This window comes from Cricetulus griseus, chromosome 8, assembly GCF_003668045.3.
Source record: "Cricetulus griseus strain 17A/GY chromosome 8, alternate assembly CriGri-PICRH-1.0, whole genome shotgun sequence".
Taxonomy (NCBI): domain Eukaryota; kingdom Metazoa; phylum Chordata; class Mammalia; order Rodentia; family Cricetidae; genus Cricetulus; species Cricetulus griseus.
The window spans coordinates 58153856-58172741 of NC_048601.1; the positions used below are offsets into that span (position 1 = coordinate 58153856).

The window sequence follows — 18886 nt, forward strand, 5'->3', positions numbered from 1 at the left end:
CTAAGAATCATTCTTGGAATGTGGTTTCCTCCTCTTCCTAGATGTATCAGATAGGAGTGGGTTTACTTCAAATTATTCATTGCTTAGCAGTTGTTATTCAATTACATATTTAAACTATGCTTTAGATGTTATGGAGAAACATGTTTTTGCCACATGTGACCTCTCCTTGTGACCGTATACAACTTGAACTCATGAGAACTTTACTCATGTGATTTTTCATAGCCCTCGGTATAAATTGTCTGATGCTCTGAAGAAAATCAACGATTGCAAGACCGGGCAGTGGTGGTGCACCCCTTTAATCCCAGTAATTGGGAGGCAGAGGCAGGTGGGTCTCTGTGAGTTCAAGGTCAGCCTGGTCTACAGAGTGATTTCCAGGACAGCCAAGTCTACACAGAGAAACCCTGTCTCAGAAAAAAAAAAAAAAAGTGACTATTGAATGAGACTTTAGTCCATCTCACATATCAGCTCCATTGGTCTACAGAGTGAGTTACAGAACAGCTAGGGCTACATAGAGAAACCCTGTCTCAAAAACCCAAGAATAAATAAATAAGTCAAGGATGCATTAGAGGAAGATGCTCAGCGTTAACTTCTGGGAGAAAAGCTATTGGCTCTGACTTGACCCCTTTTCTCTTGTCCCCCAAAAACAAACACAAAAGAAGCAGTATAAGAGCATAAAGAACAGTACTAATGAAAGGAAACTGAATCGGATACGAAGAAAGGTAAAACATGGGGCTAGCAAGATGACTCAGCCAGTAAAGGTGTTCATGGTCCAAGCCTGGTGACCAAAGTTCTATCCCTTGAACCCACATGAAGGTTAGAGAGAACCACCTTAAAGTTGTCCCCTGACTGCCGCGTACACACTGTGGCCTGCATCAGGACAGGTCTCACTGAGCCTGTGGTATTTGGGCAGAAGCAGATAAGAAATGAGGGTGTAGGGCCATGTAAGTAGCAGTGGAGAGAGCAAAGAGAGCGCTTGACATGTTTGAGAGGTCGACGGGTCAGTTCCAGAATGCAAGGGTGGAGGTTGGGGACCAAAATGAAAGAACTGCCCTTGGGAGCCCAGAATGCAGATCCAGTACATCCACACACAGCAAAGGAAACAGAGCTAAGCTGTAGCTTTTACTTTTGTTTCTCAAAATATGTTGTACCACACACAGGAGTTTGGTGCATTAGAAGCAACAGACCAGTGGTAAATATTTGTTGTTTGATTAGAATTGGTTCTGTTAGTGACCTTGAGCCTAGTGTCGTATTTGGAAACTGACTTCTAATACTGAAGCCGTGTGAAGGAATATGCAGGAAGATCAGTGGGAGGCGAGCCACAGCATTTTCATTCTGGAGAGAGAGAGAGAGAGAGAGAGAGAGAGAGAGAGAGAGAGAGAGAGAGAGAGAGAGAGAGAGAGAGAGAGAGAGAGGCACCAGGCGATGCAGCACACATCTGTAATCATTCATACTTGGGGATGGGAGCAGGAAGACCAATAGTTCAGGCCAGCCTGTTTCAAAAATAACAGCAGAACAAAACACAGTAACAATCAAAATAACAGACAAAATGTTACCATATAAAGTGTAATTTTTTTTCTTTTTTGTTTTTCGAGACAGAGTTTCTCTGTGTAACAGTTCTGGATGTCCTGGAACTAGCTCTGTAGAGCAGGCTGGCCTTGAAATCAGAGATCTGACTGCCTCTGCCTCCTAAGTTCTGGAATTAGAAAGTGTCTGCTAAAGTATAATTTTTGTTTGTTTGGGGGACAGGGTCTCCAACTTTTGTTTTTTAGTTTCATGTACATTAGTGCTTTCCCTGCATGTATGTCAGTTTGAGGGTGTCAGATCCTCTAGGATCCTTTGGGACTGAAGTCACAAATAGTTCAAATAGTTGTTAGCTGCCATGTGGATGCTGGAAATTGAAACTAGGTCCTCTGTAAGAGCAACTAGGACTGAGACCAGGCTGGCCTCGAACTCACAGAGATCTGCCTGCCTCTGCCTCCCGAGTGCTGGGATTAAAGGCGTGCACCACCAATGCCCTGGGCAACTAGGACTCTTAATCACTGAGCCATTGCTCCATTACTCAAACTTTTAATCCTCTTGTCTCAGCTCAGAGAGTGCTGGGGTTACTTGCACACCAGCACTCCCAGCCTATGTTATCTGAAAAACCAGTCTCTTTCAGAAATTTAGGACCACCAAGAATTCTCTGGAGAGATGGCTCAGTGGCTACTACATTTTGCTTTTCCAGAGGACTGGGTTTGATTCCCAGTACCCACATAGCAATTCTATGTTCCAGAGGATCTAATATGGTCTTCTGGCCTCCTCAGAGACTAGACACACAGAAAATAAAATAATAAAAAAGTAATTTCTTTAAGAAGAACTTACTGTTGATTTGAGCTCAGGCTCCCCTGTAGGAGGTTAAGAGGGTCACTTCAGGGCAGTTAACCAACCCCACAAAGGGTCATTAACAAAAGATAGGTTGCACAGGGACTGACTTCCTGTTTTCTATAGTTTTGAATACCCTTGCTCTACTGATCCCCTGTTTCAGCTCCTTCCCTGTTACCTCATTCTTGCCCTAAAATATTCAGTCACCTCTATACAAATTGAATTTCAGTTGTAGGAATTTCCCTATTGCAATATCTTACTGATTAAAATCTGTCTCTATTAGTTTGTGCACTTTCATGCTTGTCTTTGAGAACACAGAGACCCAAAATTCTGCCACTGCTCACAAAATTCTGCCTCTGCCTCTGGAATGCTGTGATTAAAAATATGTGCTGCCAAAAGTAGAATTTTAAAACGGGAAAAATTAATAACTATGCACAAATAAGTATTTTCTTCTAATAGAACAATAATTGGGAGTGTTGTTAATTTTGTAAAAGACTCAAAGAACTCTATCAATTGATAGGAAGCCGTAGGTTGTTTCATCTCTCAGCTTTTGCAAATTATCCAAATGTTTGCAACTAAATATCCAATCTGGCTGTGGCCACTCCAGCAACACCGTATAGGTGCCTTGAAGAAACAAGCCTTGTAGAAAATGTATCTTTCTGAAAAACAGAAGTCCACCTGAGATTTTGAAAGGCTGGGTCCTCAGGAGCTTCACTCTTAGAAGGTTCTGCAGCACGTGACTGAACTATTTTCTTTGTGCATTTTCTCTTAAGATCTTTCTCAGAAAGACGTATATGTCATTAAGCTGAGTCTGTGGGAGAAGGTCCGTGGCCTCCAGACCAGAACAGAAATGGGAATATGAGGCTGAGAAAGCCCTGGAAGTTTAGAACTATCAAAGCCTGGTGGCTCTCCGTATCTTCCTCACATCTAAAGACCTGGGGCCTTTGTGGTATAGTTCGCTATAGTGTAGATTGAACGCCACCTGGTGGTTGCTTGTTGCTAGAGCAACTTCATCTTCAAGGGCCTCTGGCAATGAGTAGCAACCTTCCTAGAGCCCCTTAACACGGAGCACGCTACTATGGAATATTTGACACTCACCATTTTCATCAAAATTTTGAATTTTGCTGGGGTGAAACAGTTAAAATTAAGACACTTTAGACTGTGTTTACCCTTTTAAAAAATCGTAAAAAAAAGACAGAGAAAAGTGGATCTGTGTAACAAGCTCCTAGTTAGCCAAAGCCACATAATAAGACCCTTTTTTCAAAGAGTGCATGTGAGAGAGTCAGAGACAGATATACCATTTCCATGCTTATATTAGCTAAAACTAATAAATTTAATAGCATCTCAGTATAAGAAAAAATGAAGGAAATAGAGGAGAGCAGCTTGGAGCCGGCCTGACCTTAAAACACTCTCAGTGCACTGTTTGTGAATGATGGCTACAATGTTTGTCTTTGTTGTCTCGGTCCTTGGAATGCTGGAATTACAAGTGTGAGTCCCCACACAGGACAAAATTTTTGCATACTGAGATTTTTTTGTTTTTGTTTTTCGAGACAGGGTTTCTCTGTGTGGCTTTGGAGCCTATCCTGGCACTCGCTCTGGAGATCAGGCTGGCCTCGAACTCACAGAGATCAGTCTGCCTCTGCCTCTGCCTCTGCCTCCCGAGTGCTGGGACTAAAGGCGAGCGCCACCAATGCCCAGCTACTGTGATTTTTATACAAGTATTTAATTCAGTAATTTTATGTTTAGGAATCTATCCTATAGAAATAAAGTTTTAAAAAAGAAGAAAAAGAAACAAAGAAAGAAAAGGAAAGGAACTAGCTTTGGTCAGGTGTGATAGTTCACACCTGTAATCTCAAAATTTGGGAGGCTGAGGCAGGAGAATTGGACTGTGAGGCAAGCCTGGTCTACATATCAAGGTACTGTCTCAAAAAATACATGTCAATGTATAAGGATATTTGTACTTCAATTTTGATATTAGTTGTTTAAAAAAAAAAAAAGGAAACTGGTGGGTGGAACACACTTTTAATCCCAGCAAAGGAAAGTATAGGAAGGTTATCTCTGTGAGTTCAAGATCAGCCTGTGCTACATAGTGAGTTCCAGGATGGCGAGGGCTACATAGTGAGACTCTCTAGGAAAAACAAACAAAACAAAACGAACAAAATAAAGAAAGATCACTAGGCTGGTAATAAGATGAGACTCACAGTTTATTGTAGTTGAATACCTCTGTTGATAAACTAAAAGTCCCTTTAAATCGATTTCCCCCAAAGGTGTTCAAAAATACTATGCACTTTAAACATATGTTATACTCTTTCCTTAAAATTACTATTTATTTATTGCTATTATTATTATTATTTTGAGAACGGGGATGGGAAGGGTTGTTCCTAAGTAGCACTGGCTGACTTTGAATTCCTGAACCTCTTTGCTTACTTCTACGATCTGAAATGTGGGCACTAGGGCAATATTAGGTATTTGTCTATACTATAGCTCTATATTATCTGAAAATATGACAGGCTCTAACGAAAATTATAGAAATGAAAATCCCAAATGTATTAGTGTAAACCAATGGATCTCAACCTGTGGGTAGCGACTCCTTTGGAAAACCTTTCTCCAAAAATATTTACAGTATGATTCATTGCAGAAGCAAAATTACAGTTATGAAGTAGCAAGGAAAATAATTTTAGGGTTGGGGGTCACCACCACATGAGGACCTTTAGGGTCGCAGCATTAGGAAGGTTGAGAACCACTGGTGTAAATGAACGACATTGGATACACGGGCTTTCATATCTTTAGGAAATGCTTCACATGTGTAAAGGGCAATAAGAAAGGATAAGGAGTACATGAACCACATTCCAGAGCCCTAACTCTGAGCCCTAAGCAAGGATGGACTTTTGAGATTCTTCTCAACAATTTGCAATAGTAATCGTTTCTTATAAGCTTTTCGATTACATCGAGTATACTAAAGAAATCTAGACATTGACACGTGAAAATACGGTTTTCGCTAAAAATAAAACTGTCAAGAAGACATTGCTTTTTTACTGTTACTCTTCTGAATAATAATAAAAAAAATTTAAACCTAGGTTTTTATAAAAGTACCAAGAAACCCTCCCACTTAACAGCATTGGGATGAGAAAAGATGAATAGTTTCAAAAGGCAAGGGAAAAGATACAAGTATCAATACGTTTTTATTTCCAGATACATGAAGAATCTAGGAACCAATGAATGTGCTAAGTGTCTCCTATGAGTTTCTGGAGGGCTGTTGCATCAACAGCGCCGCTGGTGTAGTGGTATCATGCAAGATTCCCATTCTTGCGACCCGGGTTCGATTCCCGGGCGGCGCACGCGCCTCTTTTCTTTCTTAAAACAAGACAGCTTGAAAAAGAGAAATCGTTCCTGCTGTGAACGTACCTGCCATTTGATGTTTTAACCTCCCCGAAGATTTTTCTTTTTTTACTTCACCATTTAATTCACTCTAACGAAACACGACGTTCTGGAACTACACAAACCCCGAGCTATTGGCATTGCGCCTGCGCAACAAGTGACTCTAAGGCTAGAAGCCGGGCCCGGCGGCTCCTCGCAGGGTGAGCGCGCTGGCTGGCTGTGCGCATGCGCGGCGCGGGTCACTCGGCTGGCGGCTGCTGTGCGCCCGGCTCGCCGCCATCTTGAATCGGGGCTTCATTGTTCGCGGTGGGCCGGGCATTTTTGTGTAATTGCAGCCGAAGGAGCAGGCGAAGTATCCTCCAGTCGAGCGAGGAGGCCCGCTCTTCCGCAGCCATAGCCGCCCCGGAGGTTTAGGAGGTAGCGAAGGGCAGGGAGCTGGACCCTGAGGTGCCGCCGCGACCGCAGCAGCCATGGAGGACGAGATGCCCAAGACTCTGTGAGTCTGGAGCAGCGATGAGGGAGGAGGGATGGTGGTCGCCCCGGAGGGAGGCCGCGGCCCCGAGCCTCTCGCAGCCTATTGTTCTCCGTGGACGCCGCGCTGTGGTGGTTCCTCCCTCCCGTGCGCACGCCAGGATGCTTAGAGCCGAGACGGGCTGAGAGGACGATGGCGGGAGAGGGGCTCGGCCCTGTCAGCCCCTCGGCTGGCTGCGCCCGCGGCCCCCAGACCCGGAGGAAGGACTTTTCATTCAAAGCTCTCCTCAGGACTCGGCACACCCTCCTGTAGTCCCATGCTTGCTTCCCCTTTCCCCTCCTCCGCCCCCTCTTTTTGATGAATCTCTTCTTGATTCCCTCTTGGAACTTCCTTTCACTTTCTTCTGGTAGGACTTGTTTCTTTTTTTTAATTCTTGAAGGCTGAGGTAGAACTTTATTCTTGTAGTTGAAATGAAATAATAAATAAATAAATAAAAGCCAGACCTCTTTCTTGAAAGTCTTTGGCTTTCCCTCTGTAGCACTTCCCTGACTCGACCAAAAAGCCTAAGTGGACACCCAAGGATGTTGAAACCGTTCTTTAAAAAAAAATGGAAATCTCACTGGGAGGAGGAATGCATCTGCTGAGGGAAAGTGGATTTAATTAAAACATGTTTGCCACCACTGGCTAATAGTGATTGACTTTGTTACCGATGAAGCAACTGTAGTCAGTCAGTCTAAGCATCTTTAGTGAGTATTGAGTAACCCGCGCTGTGGATACTTTCTTTGTCGTTGTAACTTCTCCTTTGCAGTCTTTGTTTTCCAGCGCACTGGATGATGAGATCCTGCCTTTTGTTGGATTTCACAGGGCAAAAAGGAAAAGTTCAAGCAATTATGGATTGGTTTTTGTTTTTGTTTTGTTTGTTTGTTTTTTTGCATGTTTGAATATTTCGACTTGATGTTGGTTACACCGTACATATAGATGATCAGTTCATGTAAACAAAGTAGATTTATCATGTATCATCTCACAGAGTTTAACTTTGCACCTAGTTCCTGACATAGCTTTTTTGTTTTAAGTTTTAGAATCCTGATACTTTTAGAGCTATGTACATTTAGGGTTCTTTTTGAGGTTTTCTAGATATTAAAATTGTTCTGAAGTACAGATAAATTGTTATTTAATCCCCTCCCCAGTTTTCAATTTCTTTTGTTGTTTGTTTCATTTTATTTATTTGTTGTTCATTATGTAGCTGTGGCTGTCCAGAAAGTCACTATTGTAGACCAGGCTGACCTCGAACTCACAGAGCTCCACCTACCTCCCTCTCCCCAGAGCTTGGATTAAAGGTGTGTGAGTCCACCACCCACCAACGTCCAGCTTTTTTTAAACAAGGCCTCTTTATATGTAGGGGAGGTTGTGTTTGAACTTACTACATACTACACTGGCTTAGAACTGGATATTCTGCCTCAATCCCAAGTACCATGCCCAGTTTACATTTTTTTTTTCTTCCTGCCTCCCATGCAGGTTGGCCTGGAACTCTCTTTGTAGACCAGGCTAGTTTCCAAAGTTGTGAAGATCTCCCGATTCTGCTCCCCAAGTCCAGGCATGTACCACCTCACCAGGTTCACACTGTTCCTGATACATTAAATATTTTGCTAGTTTATGGGACCTTAAAGTAGCTTTTTAGTAAGGGTGCAATACTTAGGGCATGACCCTTGTTTTTGGAAAGATTGTATCTGTAGGTGAGTACTTCCTGAAATCTATTAGACACTGTTTGTGGGAACCTCTTCCTTTTTCATCTATCATGTTGGGATTCATGCTGCTGTGCTTTTTGGCATCCTTGTAAGACTTTTTAAAGCATTGTTTCTTTTTTTTGTTTGTTTTTTCGAGACAGGGTTTCTCTGTGGCTTTGGAGGCTGTCCTGGAACTAGCTCTTGTAGACCAGGCTGGCCTGGAACTCACAGAGATCCTCCTGCCTCTGCCTCCCTAGTGCTGGGATTAAAGGCTTGCGCCACCAATGCCCGGTGCATTGTTTCATTTGTATGAGTATTTTTCCTCCATTTGTGATTTGGAACCTTTGGAAGTCAGAAGCCATTGGACCTGGAGTCAAGAATAGTTTTAGCCACCATGTGGGTGGGTGCTGGGAACCAAACCAAGATCCTCTGCAAGAACAAATGCTGTTAACTCCGGAGCCATTTCCAGCCATTCTTTATGAAATTCTTATTTTGGCTTTTTTTTTTTCTTCAAAAATTGCCAGAAATATCTGGTAACAACCTTCTCAGTACATAGAAATTTCAAATAATGAATTTCCAAAGCAGTGTACAAAAGCATGGATTTAAATAGTATTATATTTGGACCAGAAAAGTATTGGAGTTTATTCATTCACAGTTTGTTGAATCCTTAATTTGTGTCAAATGCTTTACCCGCTCATTTAGTCTTCATTAGAATTCTAGGGAAACTTCATTTTAGAACCAAAGGAAAGTTAAGCTTAATGTTTCAGCAGCTTACTCAAAATCATACACTTTAAGAAAAAAAATCCTTAATGGGCATAGTTATGTACACTTTTAATCCCAGCACTTGGGAGGAAGAGGCAGGTAGATTTCTGTGAGTTCAAGGCCAGTCTGGTCTACAGAGTACTTTCCAGGATGTCCAGAAGTACATAGTGAGACCCTGTCTCAGAAAAAGAAAAGCAAAAGACAAAATAAACCACAAAATCCCTACAATTGTATTAGCTGTTGTAGCAGTGACTAACATTGGTTTGTATCCTTCAGTAGAACATCCCATTCAGTTTTCTCCCAAAAGTAGTCCATGATTTAAATTTTCCTGTTATTTTTTACCCTGATGGTATTACCTTCCTCAGTCAAAACTTCCATTCCTCCACTCAGCCAATCTTGATTAAATATTGGTAGGTACTAACCCCTAAACATTTTCCAACATGTTTTTACGTTTTAATTGTCCACCTTAGTGACTCTGGAAGTCTGGATGGTTTTTTGTTTTTTTTTAAATATATATTCTTAGCCACATTCTGGTCTATGGTAAGTAATCATGCTTGTTTAAAAATCTGCTATAGTTCAAGAAGTCAATCAAGATTTTACTTTACCTGTGTTCCTAATTGGCTCAGAGGAAGCATCTTCATTCGTTTTGTTTTCAGCATCACTTTGTTAAGTTAGAGATTGTCAGGAGTCAATTTTCTTGGTTTTTTGTTTGTTTGTTTGTTTGTTTGTTTGGGTTTTTGGGTTTTTTGTTTTTGTTTTTGTTTTTTGAGACAGGGTTTCTCTGTGTCAACCCTGGCTGTCATGAAATTCTTTTTGTAGACCAGGCTATCCTTGAACTCACAGAGATCTGCCTGTCTCTGCCTCCCAAGTGCTAGGATTAAAGGTGTTCACCCCTGACACCCTGTAAATCAGCAACAATTTGAAAAAATAAAAAGTTTATACAGCAAGATAAATTTGAGGAATGTTCAAGGTATACCTAAGTTTAGACATTTATACTTCTCATGTATAAGAATTTGAGATATATATATAAAATCTGAATTGGCTTTGGTCACTTAAAACTTTGAATTTGTGAATTAAAGACTGCACTGAAGTAAAAAGGCATAGTGCTAGCTGATGGGATTTCCTCAGAATCATCCTAACATCTTTTATGTGATTTATTGTCAAAGGCAAATGGGTACTCTTTTGAGATAGTGAGCTGTATGATTATTGTGTGGCCTTTATGGCTGTTAAGATTGTAGGTCTATAAATTTTACGGCATCATTAATAGTCTTGCAGCCAAATAATTACTGAATGCTAATATAGACTTTCTCTTTCCCTCACCCTTGTGTATTTGTAATTGTTGTTCACTACACTTCTCTCCAGACAGTTTGACCTTATAATTTGTATGAACTAGCATCTCTTTTCTCTTTTGGGTTGAGTTGTATTTGTGCTTGTCTTTCTCTATTTCCTTTTCTTTCTTTCTTTTCTTTTCTAGTATGGCTTACTATGTAGCCTGGCCTGACTTTGTGCTTGTTTGTTTGTTTATTTTGGGGGGGCGTTCCAGACAGGGTTTCTCTGTGGCTTTGGAGGCTGTCCTGGAACTAGCTCTTGTAGTCTAGGCTGGTCTCTAACTCACAGAGATCCGCCTGCTTCTGCCTCCCAAGTGCTGTGATTATTTATTCTTAATTAAGGATTAGATTAGATTTTTACTAGATATGGTGGCTCATACCTTAGCACAAGGAATGCAGAGAGCATTGATCTCTCAGTTCAAGGACAGCCTGTTAGAGGACAGCCAGTTATAAACAGAAAAACCAAACCAAGGGCTGGAGTGATGGCTCAGAGGTTAAGATCATTGGCTGTTTTTCCAGAGGTCCTGAGTTCAATTCCCAGCAACCACATGATGGTTCACAATCATCCGTAGTGAGATCTGGTTCCCTCTTCTGGCTTGCAGGGCTATATGCAGGCAGAACACTGTATATAGAATAAATAAATCTTAAAAAAGAAAAACCAAACCAACAAAAAACCTTACATTCAAGTTGATAGTATTTTCCAGTCTCTATTGTTTTGAGAGAAAGTCTTACTTTTGTAGGGAAGGCTGCCTCAATCTTGTTATCTTCCTGCCTAGCCTCCCAGGTGTTGGGATTAAAGACATTTTATTTAGGAGTAGGTGGAGCAGGTTCTCTCTTTTTTACATGAATTCCAGTGATTGGACTCAGATGTCAGGCTTGGTAGCAAGTATCCTTGTCTGCTGAGCCATCTTGCCAGCCTTGACCCCAGTTTCTAGGGTTTGGTTTTTTTGTTCTTAGTTTTTTAGTTTGTTTTGAGGCAGGGTCTTACCCTGTAGGCTTGGCTGGCCTGGAACTCACTGAGATCCTGTCTCTGCGTCCCAAGTACTGGGATTAAAAAGGTGTGTCACTCCAGCTAGTTTGTCTGTGTTTCTTTTTTCCTTCCTTCCTTCCTTCCTTCCTTCCTTCCTTCCTTCCTTCCTTCCTTCCTTCCATGGGAAGGAAGTTTTATTGGTGGAAGGAAAGGGAAAGAGACATAAATCTGTCTGCCTCTGTGCCATTCCAGTTTCTTATTAAGAAAAGACAACTAAAATTTTTAGTAATTAAAACAAAATATAATTCTCTGGCAAATTGCAAACATCATTCAAGCATCATTCTGAGGATTAGAGGTATAAGACCTTGGTTTCCTTCCTCAGCACTGAATAAATAACCAGATACGGTGGCTTACTCAGATGTAGATTGGGAAGGTCAAGTGTTCAAGACCAGCCTTGGCTACATGACGCTTTGTCTCAAAAAACAAAAAAAGTTCTATGAAATAATAAAATTTAGGGCTGGAGAGATGGCTCAGAGATTAAGAGCACTGACTGCTCTTCCAGAGGTCTTGAGTTCAAGTCCCAGCAACCACATGGTGGCTCACAACCATCCGTTATGAGATCTGGTGCCCTCTTCTGGTGTGCAGATATACATGGAAGCAGAATGTTGTATACATAATAAATAAAATTTTAAAAATTAATAATAAAATTTAAACAAGTCTCAGGGAATCATTGATCTCTTTAATACATTTTTTGATTTATTTATATGTATGAATGTTTTGCCTGTGTGCATGTATGTGTATCACAAGGGGGCCTGGATTCCCTATATATCTGGAACTATAGATAGTTGTAAGTCATTATGTGGGTGCTGAGAATTGAACCAATGTCCTCTGCAAGAGCAGTACTTGTTCTAAACTTCTGAGCCATCTCCCCAGCCTCTCAGGGCATTTATAGAACACTTGAAATATTCCAGGCAGGGTTCTTTTTTTTTTTTTATTCAAATTGGGGAACAAGCTTGTTTCACATGTACAGGCAGGGTTCTTCTAGACAGTAGTTAACTAATACTTTTTATTTTAATCTCTACTTGTAAAGGATTTATCATTATTTTAAAGTCTACCTATGCTTTTTCCTCAAATTTTCAGTTTTTCCATTATAAAGTCACACATTTTAATATGATGTGGCTAAAAACAAACCCAATCTAATGTTCTGTTTTATAAATTCTTTTGTAAATTAACTGTTTAGAACTGTATTAATAAAGATGAATATTTCAAGAGGTTTTGGATTCCATTTATATAACAATTTGATTTAGGTAGGAGTGGGGAATGTTGAGACAGGATCTCCTATAGCTGTTTTTTTCTTGTTTTTTTTTTTTTTTTTTTTTGCCCCTCCCCTTTCTACCTCTGCCTCCCAAATGCTGGGATTACAGGAGAATTCCTACACTGTACCTGTTTTGGGGGGGTTTTTTGAGACAAGGTTTCTCTGTGGCTTTGGAGGCTGTCCTGGAACTAGCTATTATAGACCAGGCTAGCCTCGAATTTACAGAGATCAGCCTGCCTCTGCCTCCCAAGTGCTGGGACTTAAAGGCATGTACCACCACCGCCCAGTCACTATACCTGGCTTTTAGATCTATTGGAAAACTTAGTTATTCACTTCAAAGATCCATATTCCTTGAGGGATATAGCTCAGTGTTAAAATTGCTTGGTTAGTACATCCTAGCTTCAATCCTGGTAAATTGAATTGAATGAAACTGTCCTGACAGTAGCTGTTATGTTGTCACTAGTAGTATTGATGTCCTTTCAATCAAATCTCACTTGTTAAGTGATAGTCATTTTGAAAAGCTACAGAAAAGTAACTAAAAACGGTACACTGAAGACTAACTTTTCTTTGGAGTTACCAGTTAATTACCATTTAACCAGCTGTGCGTGCGTGCGTGTGGCTTGGTATGTGTAGGGGGTTGTCAAAGCACACTGCTAGGTATATTCATCATGTGGTCTGAGGGATCAAACTCAGGTGGTCAGAATTGATGGCACTGAGCCATCTTGCTAACTCTTTGGTTTGATTTTTCCAGATCTTTGTGTAACTCAGACTGGCTTTGAAGTTCTAGAATAACTGGCATGTGCTACCACACTCAGCCAACCATGTTTTTCTTTTGTCTGTCCTTCCTTCCTTCCTTCCTTCTTTCCTTCCTTCCTTCCTTCCTAGTGTGTTGGTTCAAGTTGGTGTTTTTTAAGTCTCAAATGTATAAGAACAAGGGCATTCTTTTAGGTAACCATAATATGCTTTCACCTTGAGGTTAACAGTCATACACTGAAGTGGGAGTGAGTGTTCATGTGTGACACTCAAAACCAGGTGCCCCAGTAGTGCCTACTTTCCTAGCTTAGATACATCCTCAGCTCCAGGTACGATGTGATTAATAAGTTGTTTATTGCTGGGTGTTGGTGGTGCACACGCCTTTAATCCCAGCACTCAGGAGGCAGAGGCAGCGGCAGAGGATCTCTGTGAGTTCGAGACCAGCCTGTTCTACAAGAGCTAGTTCCAGGACAGCCTTCAAAGCCACAGAGAAATCCTGTCTCAAACCAAAAATAAATAAACTAAAAAAAAAAAAAAAAAAAAAAAAAGTTGTTTATTTACAACTGCCAAAGAAGACAGGCTATATGGGTGTAGGTTATTCTCCCAAAAAGTTCATGTCCTGGAATCTTGGACCCTTATATGATCATCTTAGGAGGTGGTAGACCCTTTGAGGGGTATGTACTATATATGTGTGTGTAACCCCAGCATTTTAGAGGTGGAAGAAGGAAGATTAGGAGTTCCAGACTAGTCTGGACTATTCAGCAAAATCCTGTTTCAAAAGAAGTGAGTTCTAGCAAAGGCTATAAAGTCATAAGGACACTGATTTGGGAAAGGGTTAATGTAGTTCTTACAAGACTGAGTTGTTACTAGCAAAAATCAACTCAGGTGCTGAGGAAATTCTGAATGTGGCCTTTCTTCTTTATGTTATATAGCCAGGGAGTCTCAAAAATGCCAGTGCTGGGTTGTTTGGACTTCCAGCCATCAGAATCATAAGCCAAACCAACCTTTGGGTGTTATCCAGCCTCACATATTTTGTTATAGTAACACAAAAGACTGAGATGGCAATTTTCATCTCACTAACTTTACTGGTTAACTTTTTCTACACCTGACTTGACTTTATAATTCTATACAAGACTGGTACATTATGGTACATTATCCCAAAACGGTTACAGTAAATGAAAAAGTGGTGTTTAGAGTATTTGGAGCCAGGCCTGTGATCCCGGCTACTCGGGAAAGTGAGTCAGGAGGATTACAAGTTCAAGGCCTGCCTGGGCAATTTAACAAGCCTTTCATCTCACAGTTATGAAAACAGTTTTAAAGGGATGGGGATGGCAAAGGTCCTAGGTTCTGTAGTTTTGGTTCAGTAGAACTTTGGTATGTAACTGCTCCAGTTCAAAGTTTTGTATCTGTATAGTAAATACAAGTCACAAGGGGAAAAAAAAAAACCTGGGTAGTGTAAGCACGTGAGGAATTTATTTAAAATACATTGAAATCGAGTAAAATGGCACAAACTTTAAATCCCAGCATTTGGAAAGTAGAGGCAGATGGATCTCTGAGTTTGAGGCCAGCTTGGTCTACATAGACCCCCCCCCTCTCTCTCTCTCTTTTCTCTGTGTGTGTATGTACCAAAAATGTATAATATATAAACATGTATTATAGCTTTCTGCAGGAAGAGTGTGGAACTTAACTTAGAAAATAATTTGGAAAGAGAGACAACGTTTAGTCCCCATTCAGAATCCAGTCATAGTCTGTCCCATCCCATGCCTGGAAGGGCACTCCCAACACATCTTCCACTGGGGTCAGATTGTTACTTGCCACCAAATACATTTCCTTCAGGCTTTGTTGTTTTAGAGTCTCATTAGGTAGCCCAGCCAGGCCTGAAACACCCTATGTATTCCAGGTTGGCTTTTCTCTCTGTTTGTTCTCTTGCCTCAGCCTCCTTAGTTGTTAGAATTGCAGATCTGTGCTGTCACACCTGGCCTAAAGAAATATTTGCAAGTACCAACGAGAGTGGACATAAACTACAAATCCTTTTATTAAAGTCCAGGTATGATAGGGCTTGCCTATAAACTAGCACACAGAAGGCTGAGGCAGAAGGATATAGAGCTTGAGGAAACCATGGTCCACATATCATTCATTACCTTATCTTTTTGTTTGTTTGTCTTTTTCAGACAGGGTTTCTCTGAATTGCTTTGGAGCTTGCCTTGGCACTCACTCTGTAGACCACGCTGGCCTCGAACTCACAGATATCTACCTGCCTCTGCCTTCCCAGTGCTGGGATTAAAGGTGTGAGCCACCAATGCCCAGCATATCACCCTATCTTTAAAAAAGGAAAAAAATAACAAAAGCCAAACCTTTTGCAAAGTACAAAGAACTGACTACTTTTTCACTACAGCATGGGAAGGATCTACAGATTGCACACTAGTCTGCACTTTCTGTCTTGAGCTGGTATTTATTTAGCTATTAGACTTAAAACAGCACTGCATAAAAACTTGAGGGCAGCATTAGTCTAAATTACTGAGATAATAGATTCACTCCTTATGTTATTTACATAAGGAAGATTTGCCCTTTGATTTCATTGTTCTTCCTGTCCCCACATTTGAGTCAGTATTTCCCTATTTGTCTCAGACTTGCTTCAAACACCTCAGCCTCAGAAGGGCTGAAATTACACCAAAACATCTGGCTCTCTGGCTCTTCTCCCTTCTCCCTTCTCTCTTTCTCTTCCTCTCTTCCTCCTCTGAAGATCTTGTATATACCAAACAGACCTCAAGTTGTATAAACAAGGAATTTCTTGTCTGGCAGAGTCAGGTGGATCTCTGCAAGTTCCAGTCCAGTCTGGTCTACAGAGTGAGTTGTGAGAGAGCCTCCAAAGCTACAGAGAAACCCTGTCTCGGAAAGAAAAAAAAATTGTATGGATGAGGGATTTCTGATCTTTCTGCCCCTGTGTTCCAAATGCTGTGAATACAAATGTATTGGTACATGACTGGTTTATGGTTCACTAGGGATTGGATCCAGGATTTTGTGCATATTAGGCAAGCATTCTACCAACTGAGCTTCATCCCCACCCCCTGACTTAATTTCCTTGATATGAAAAAGTTATATATGTTCTTTGTAATTGTGCTGAAGGTTGAGAACATGACTGTAAACACCTGTGTGGGGGCTAATTGATAGAGGCCTCTAGAGGTCAGAGACATGAGAAGCCACTGCACACAAATAAATATAAAGGCAGGACAAATAATATCTCTCATTTCAAATTTATTTTGAGACAAGATTTTGCTCTGTAGCCTAGACTGGCTTTGAACTCACAACAATCCTCCTATTTGAGCTTCCTGAATGCCATGTTTACAGGCATGAGCTTCCATATTTGGCAGGGCAATATCTCGTAAGTATGTTCATTCTGTTTGTGTAGATGTGGGTGGGTGGGAGTTGCCTCCAAGAATGTCTGTGCATTTTTTGTGTGCATGTCAGGGAGGCCAGAAGAGGGCATCAGATTCACTGGGGCTAGAGTTACAGATAGTTGTAAGCTACCGTGTGTGTGTACTAGGCCCTAAACCCTAATCCTCTGGAAGAGTGGCCAGTGCTCTTAACCTCTGAGCCCTTCGTACTGCTTTATATTACTGTCTACAAACTAAGTTAATATATTTCAGAAGATTTCTCAGGACCATGGTAATACAAACTTGTAGTTGGCAGCTACTTGGGAAGCCAAGATCGGAGAGGATTGTGAGTTTGAAGCAGCTTAGTCTAGACAACAGAGTGAGAACTGGTCAAAATAACAACCATCTCCACTATCTCTACAAAATGCTAATGAATGTATGTATAACAAACATCAGAAAATCTTGTATCATTTTGCAAAGTAGAAATGCTAGAATAAGATACTGTACTCTAAGTACTGTCCTGTCACTTTACTCTGGCTTCAATAAAGTAGATAACTAGAATTAAATTTCAAAAAGAGCAGTATTTAATTTATACTGATTTGCAATCCTAGGAATTTCCTTTTGCTTGGTTTATATTATCATGTTTATTTATTGATTGGTTTTGAGATGGATTTTACCACGTAGCCTGGACTAGCCTCAAATTTGTGGTCTTCCTGTTTTGCTTCCCAAGTGCTGGGATAACAGGCAGGCAGTGCCATTTCCAGCCCTGGAATTTCATGTAGGCACAAAATTTGCTGAGATGCTATGGAATTTTCAGTGTTAACCCAGCTTTCCCTAATAGTAGCATCATACATAACCATAGTACAGTTACCAAAATAAATCAAAACAGGTAAAATACTGTTAACTTCAGACTTCAACCATCTTCTCATTCCCTCAGGGAGAACTCTGTCTTCCAGGATCCAATGCAAGATACCATATTATATCTAATGGTCACTGTCCATAGTATATCCAGTGGTCATTGTATCCAGTCTAGGAGGATTGTCTTGCATGATATTTTTGAGGGAGTATTTGTTATGGTTTGTTGTGTAGATTAGAGCTCCTAGAGTTAAGGTACACTTTTAGATCAGAAGGCTGTGGTATAATCATGAGACTATGCCAGTATCTGTTTCTTCTTTACATTTTACCAACTAATTTTAGCTTCTGTGGGTGCATCTTGCCTGTAGTAATTACTAAGATCGTGTTTTTTTATTTCTTTTCTCCTCTGTTTGTTAATTAGTGTATATCAAGGACAAGCTGTTTTCACCAATCTAGGATCCAGGGAAGGATTTCTTATTCTATTATCCAGTTTTAATTTTAAGCCTTTTTTTAAAAAAGATTTTACTTTTATGTGCTTGAATGTTCTACCTGTGTGTATCTGGGCACCACATGTTAACAGAGGCTGGAAGTGGGCAATGGATGCCTGGAAACTGGAATTGCAAACAGTTGTGAGCTTCCATGTGGGAGTTGGGAACCAAACCTGGGTCCTTGCAAGAGCAGCCAGTGTTCTTAACCACTGGGCCATCTCTCTAGCTCCAGCATCTTTTAATCAAAATGTCTTTTTTTTATATAAAGTAATTTGTTTATTTTTATTTTATGTGCATTGGCCTGTGTGTGTATGTCTGTGTGAGGGTGTTGGGTCCCCTGGAACTGAAGTTACACATAGTTGTGAACTGCCATGTGGATGCTGGAAATTGAACCAGGGACCTCTGGAAGAGTAATCAGTTCTCTTAACCACTGAACCATCTCTCCAGCCCACTAAAATGTCTTTTTATAGAGAGTGGCTTTGGGCTTGGGATGTAGCTCAGTGTCAAATCTTGGAGATATAGACAGTTGTGAACTGACACGTGAGTGCTGGGAATTGAACCCAGATCCTCTGGAAGAACAGTCAGTGCTCTTAGCTACTGAGACATCTCTCCAGCCCCCCAAAATTTGTTTTCAACAAGCAGCTTTAGAGATATAAAAAATAACCTTCCTCCCAAGACAGGAGCCCACTCTGCAACCCTAGTTGGCCTAGACTAAGCATGTAGACTAGGCTGGCCCTGAACCTGTGCAGGTTGAGATTACAAGTATGAGCCCACCATGCTTGTCAAAACAAATAAATCTAAAATGGTAAATTGTTTCCCTCTGTGTTCCAGATACGTCGGTAACCTTTCCCGAGATGTGACAGAAGCTCTCATCCTCCAGCTCTTTAGCCAGATTGGACCTTGTAAAAACTGCAAAATGATTATGGATGTAAGGGTATTTCACTCAGTCAATGTTCTTTCTTTTTTTTTAAAACATGAAGGCCTTCATTACTTCAGAACTTCTTCATTCATGTCTAATTCATAAGGATCTTAGTGAATTTGTAATTAACCTGTCTAGTAGGCAGTCAAATTTAATTCTTTTGCTAATTAAAGGAAGAAAGTTGAAC

The 18886-nt window shown here is 40.8% G+C and overlaps 1 protein-coding gene and 1 non-coding gene across 9 annotated transcripts in view; both read left to right on the forward strand.

Annotated features, from left to right (window-relative positions):
* Positions 1–5628: 5628 nt before the first annotated feature.
* Positions 5629–5699, forward strand: Trnag-ccc. Its single transcript has one exon. It is a non-coding gene; the product is annotated as a tRNA-Gly (tRNA).
* A 260-nt stretch (positions 5700–5959) lies between these two features.
* The window catches only part of Tia1 (TIA1 cytotoxic granule associated RNA binding protein), a 32428-nt gene continuing 19501 nt past the window's right edge, over positions 5960–18886 (forward strand). For 3 of the 8 annotated variants that reach the window (XM_027428585.2, XM_027428586.2, XM_027428588.2), the window contains exons 1-2: positions 5966–6235; positions 18612–18714. In XM_027428585.2, the coding sequence (XP_027284386.1) occupies positions 6210–6235; positions 18612–18714 (129 nt within the window). In that variant the 5' untranslated portion in view covers positions 5966–6209. Of the gene's footprint in view, positions 6236–18611; positions 18715–18886 lie in introns of all 8 variants that reach the window. The other 5 variants (XR_003487515.2, XR_003487514.2, XM_027428590.2 and 2 more) reach the window with 5 other exon arrangements.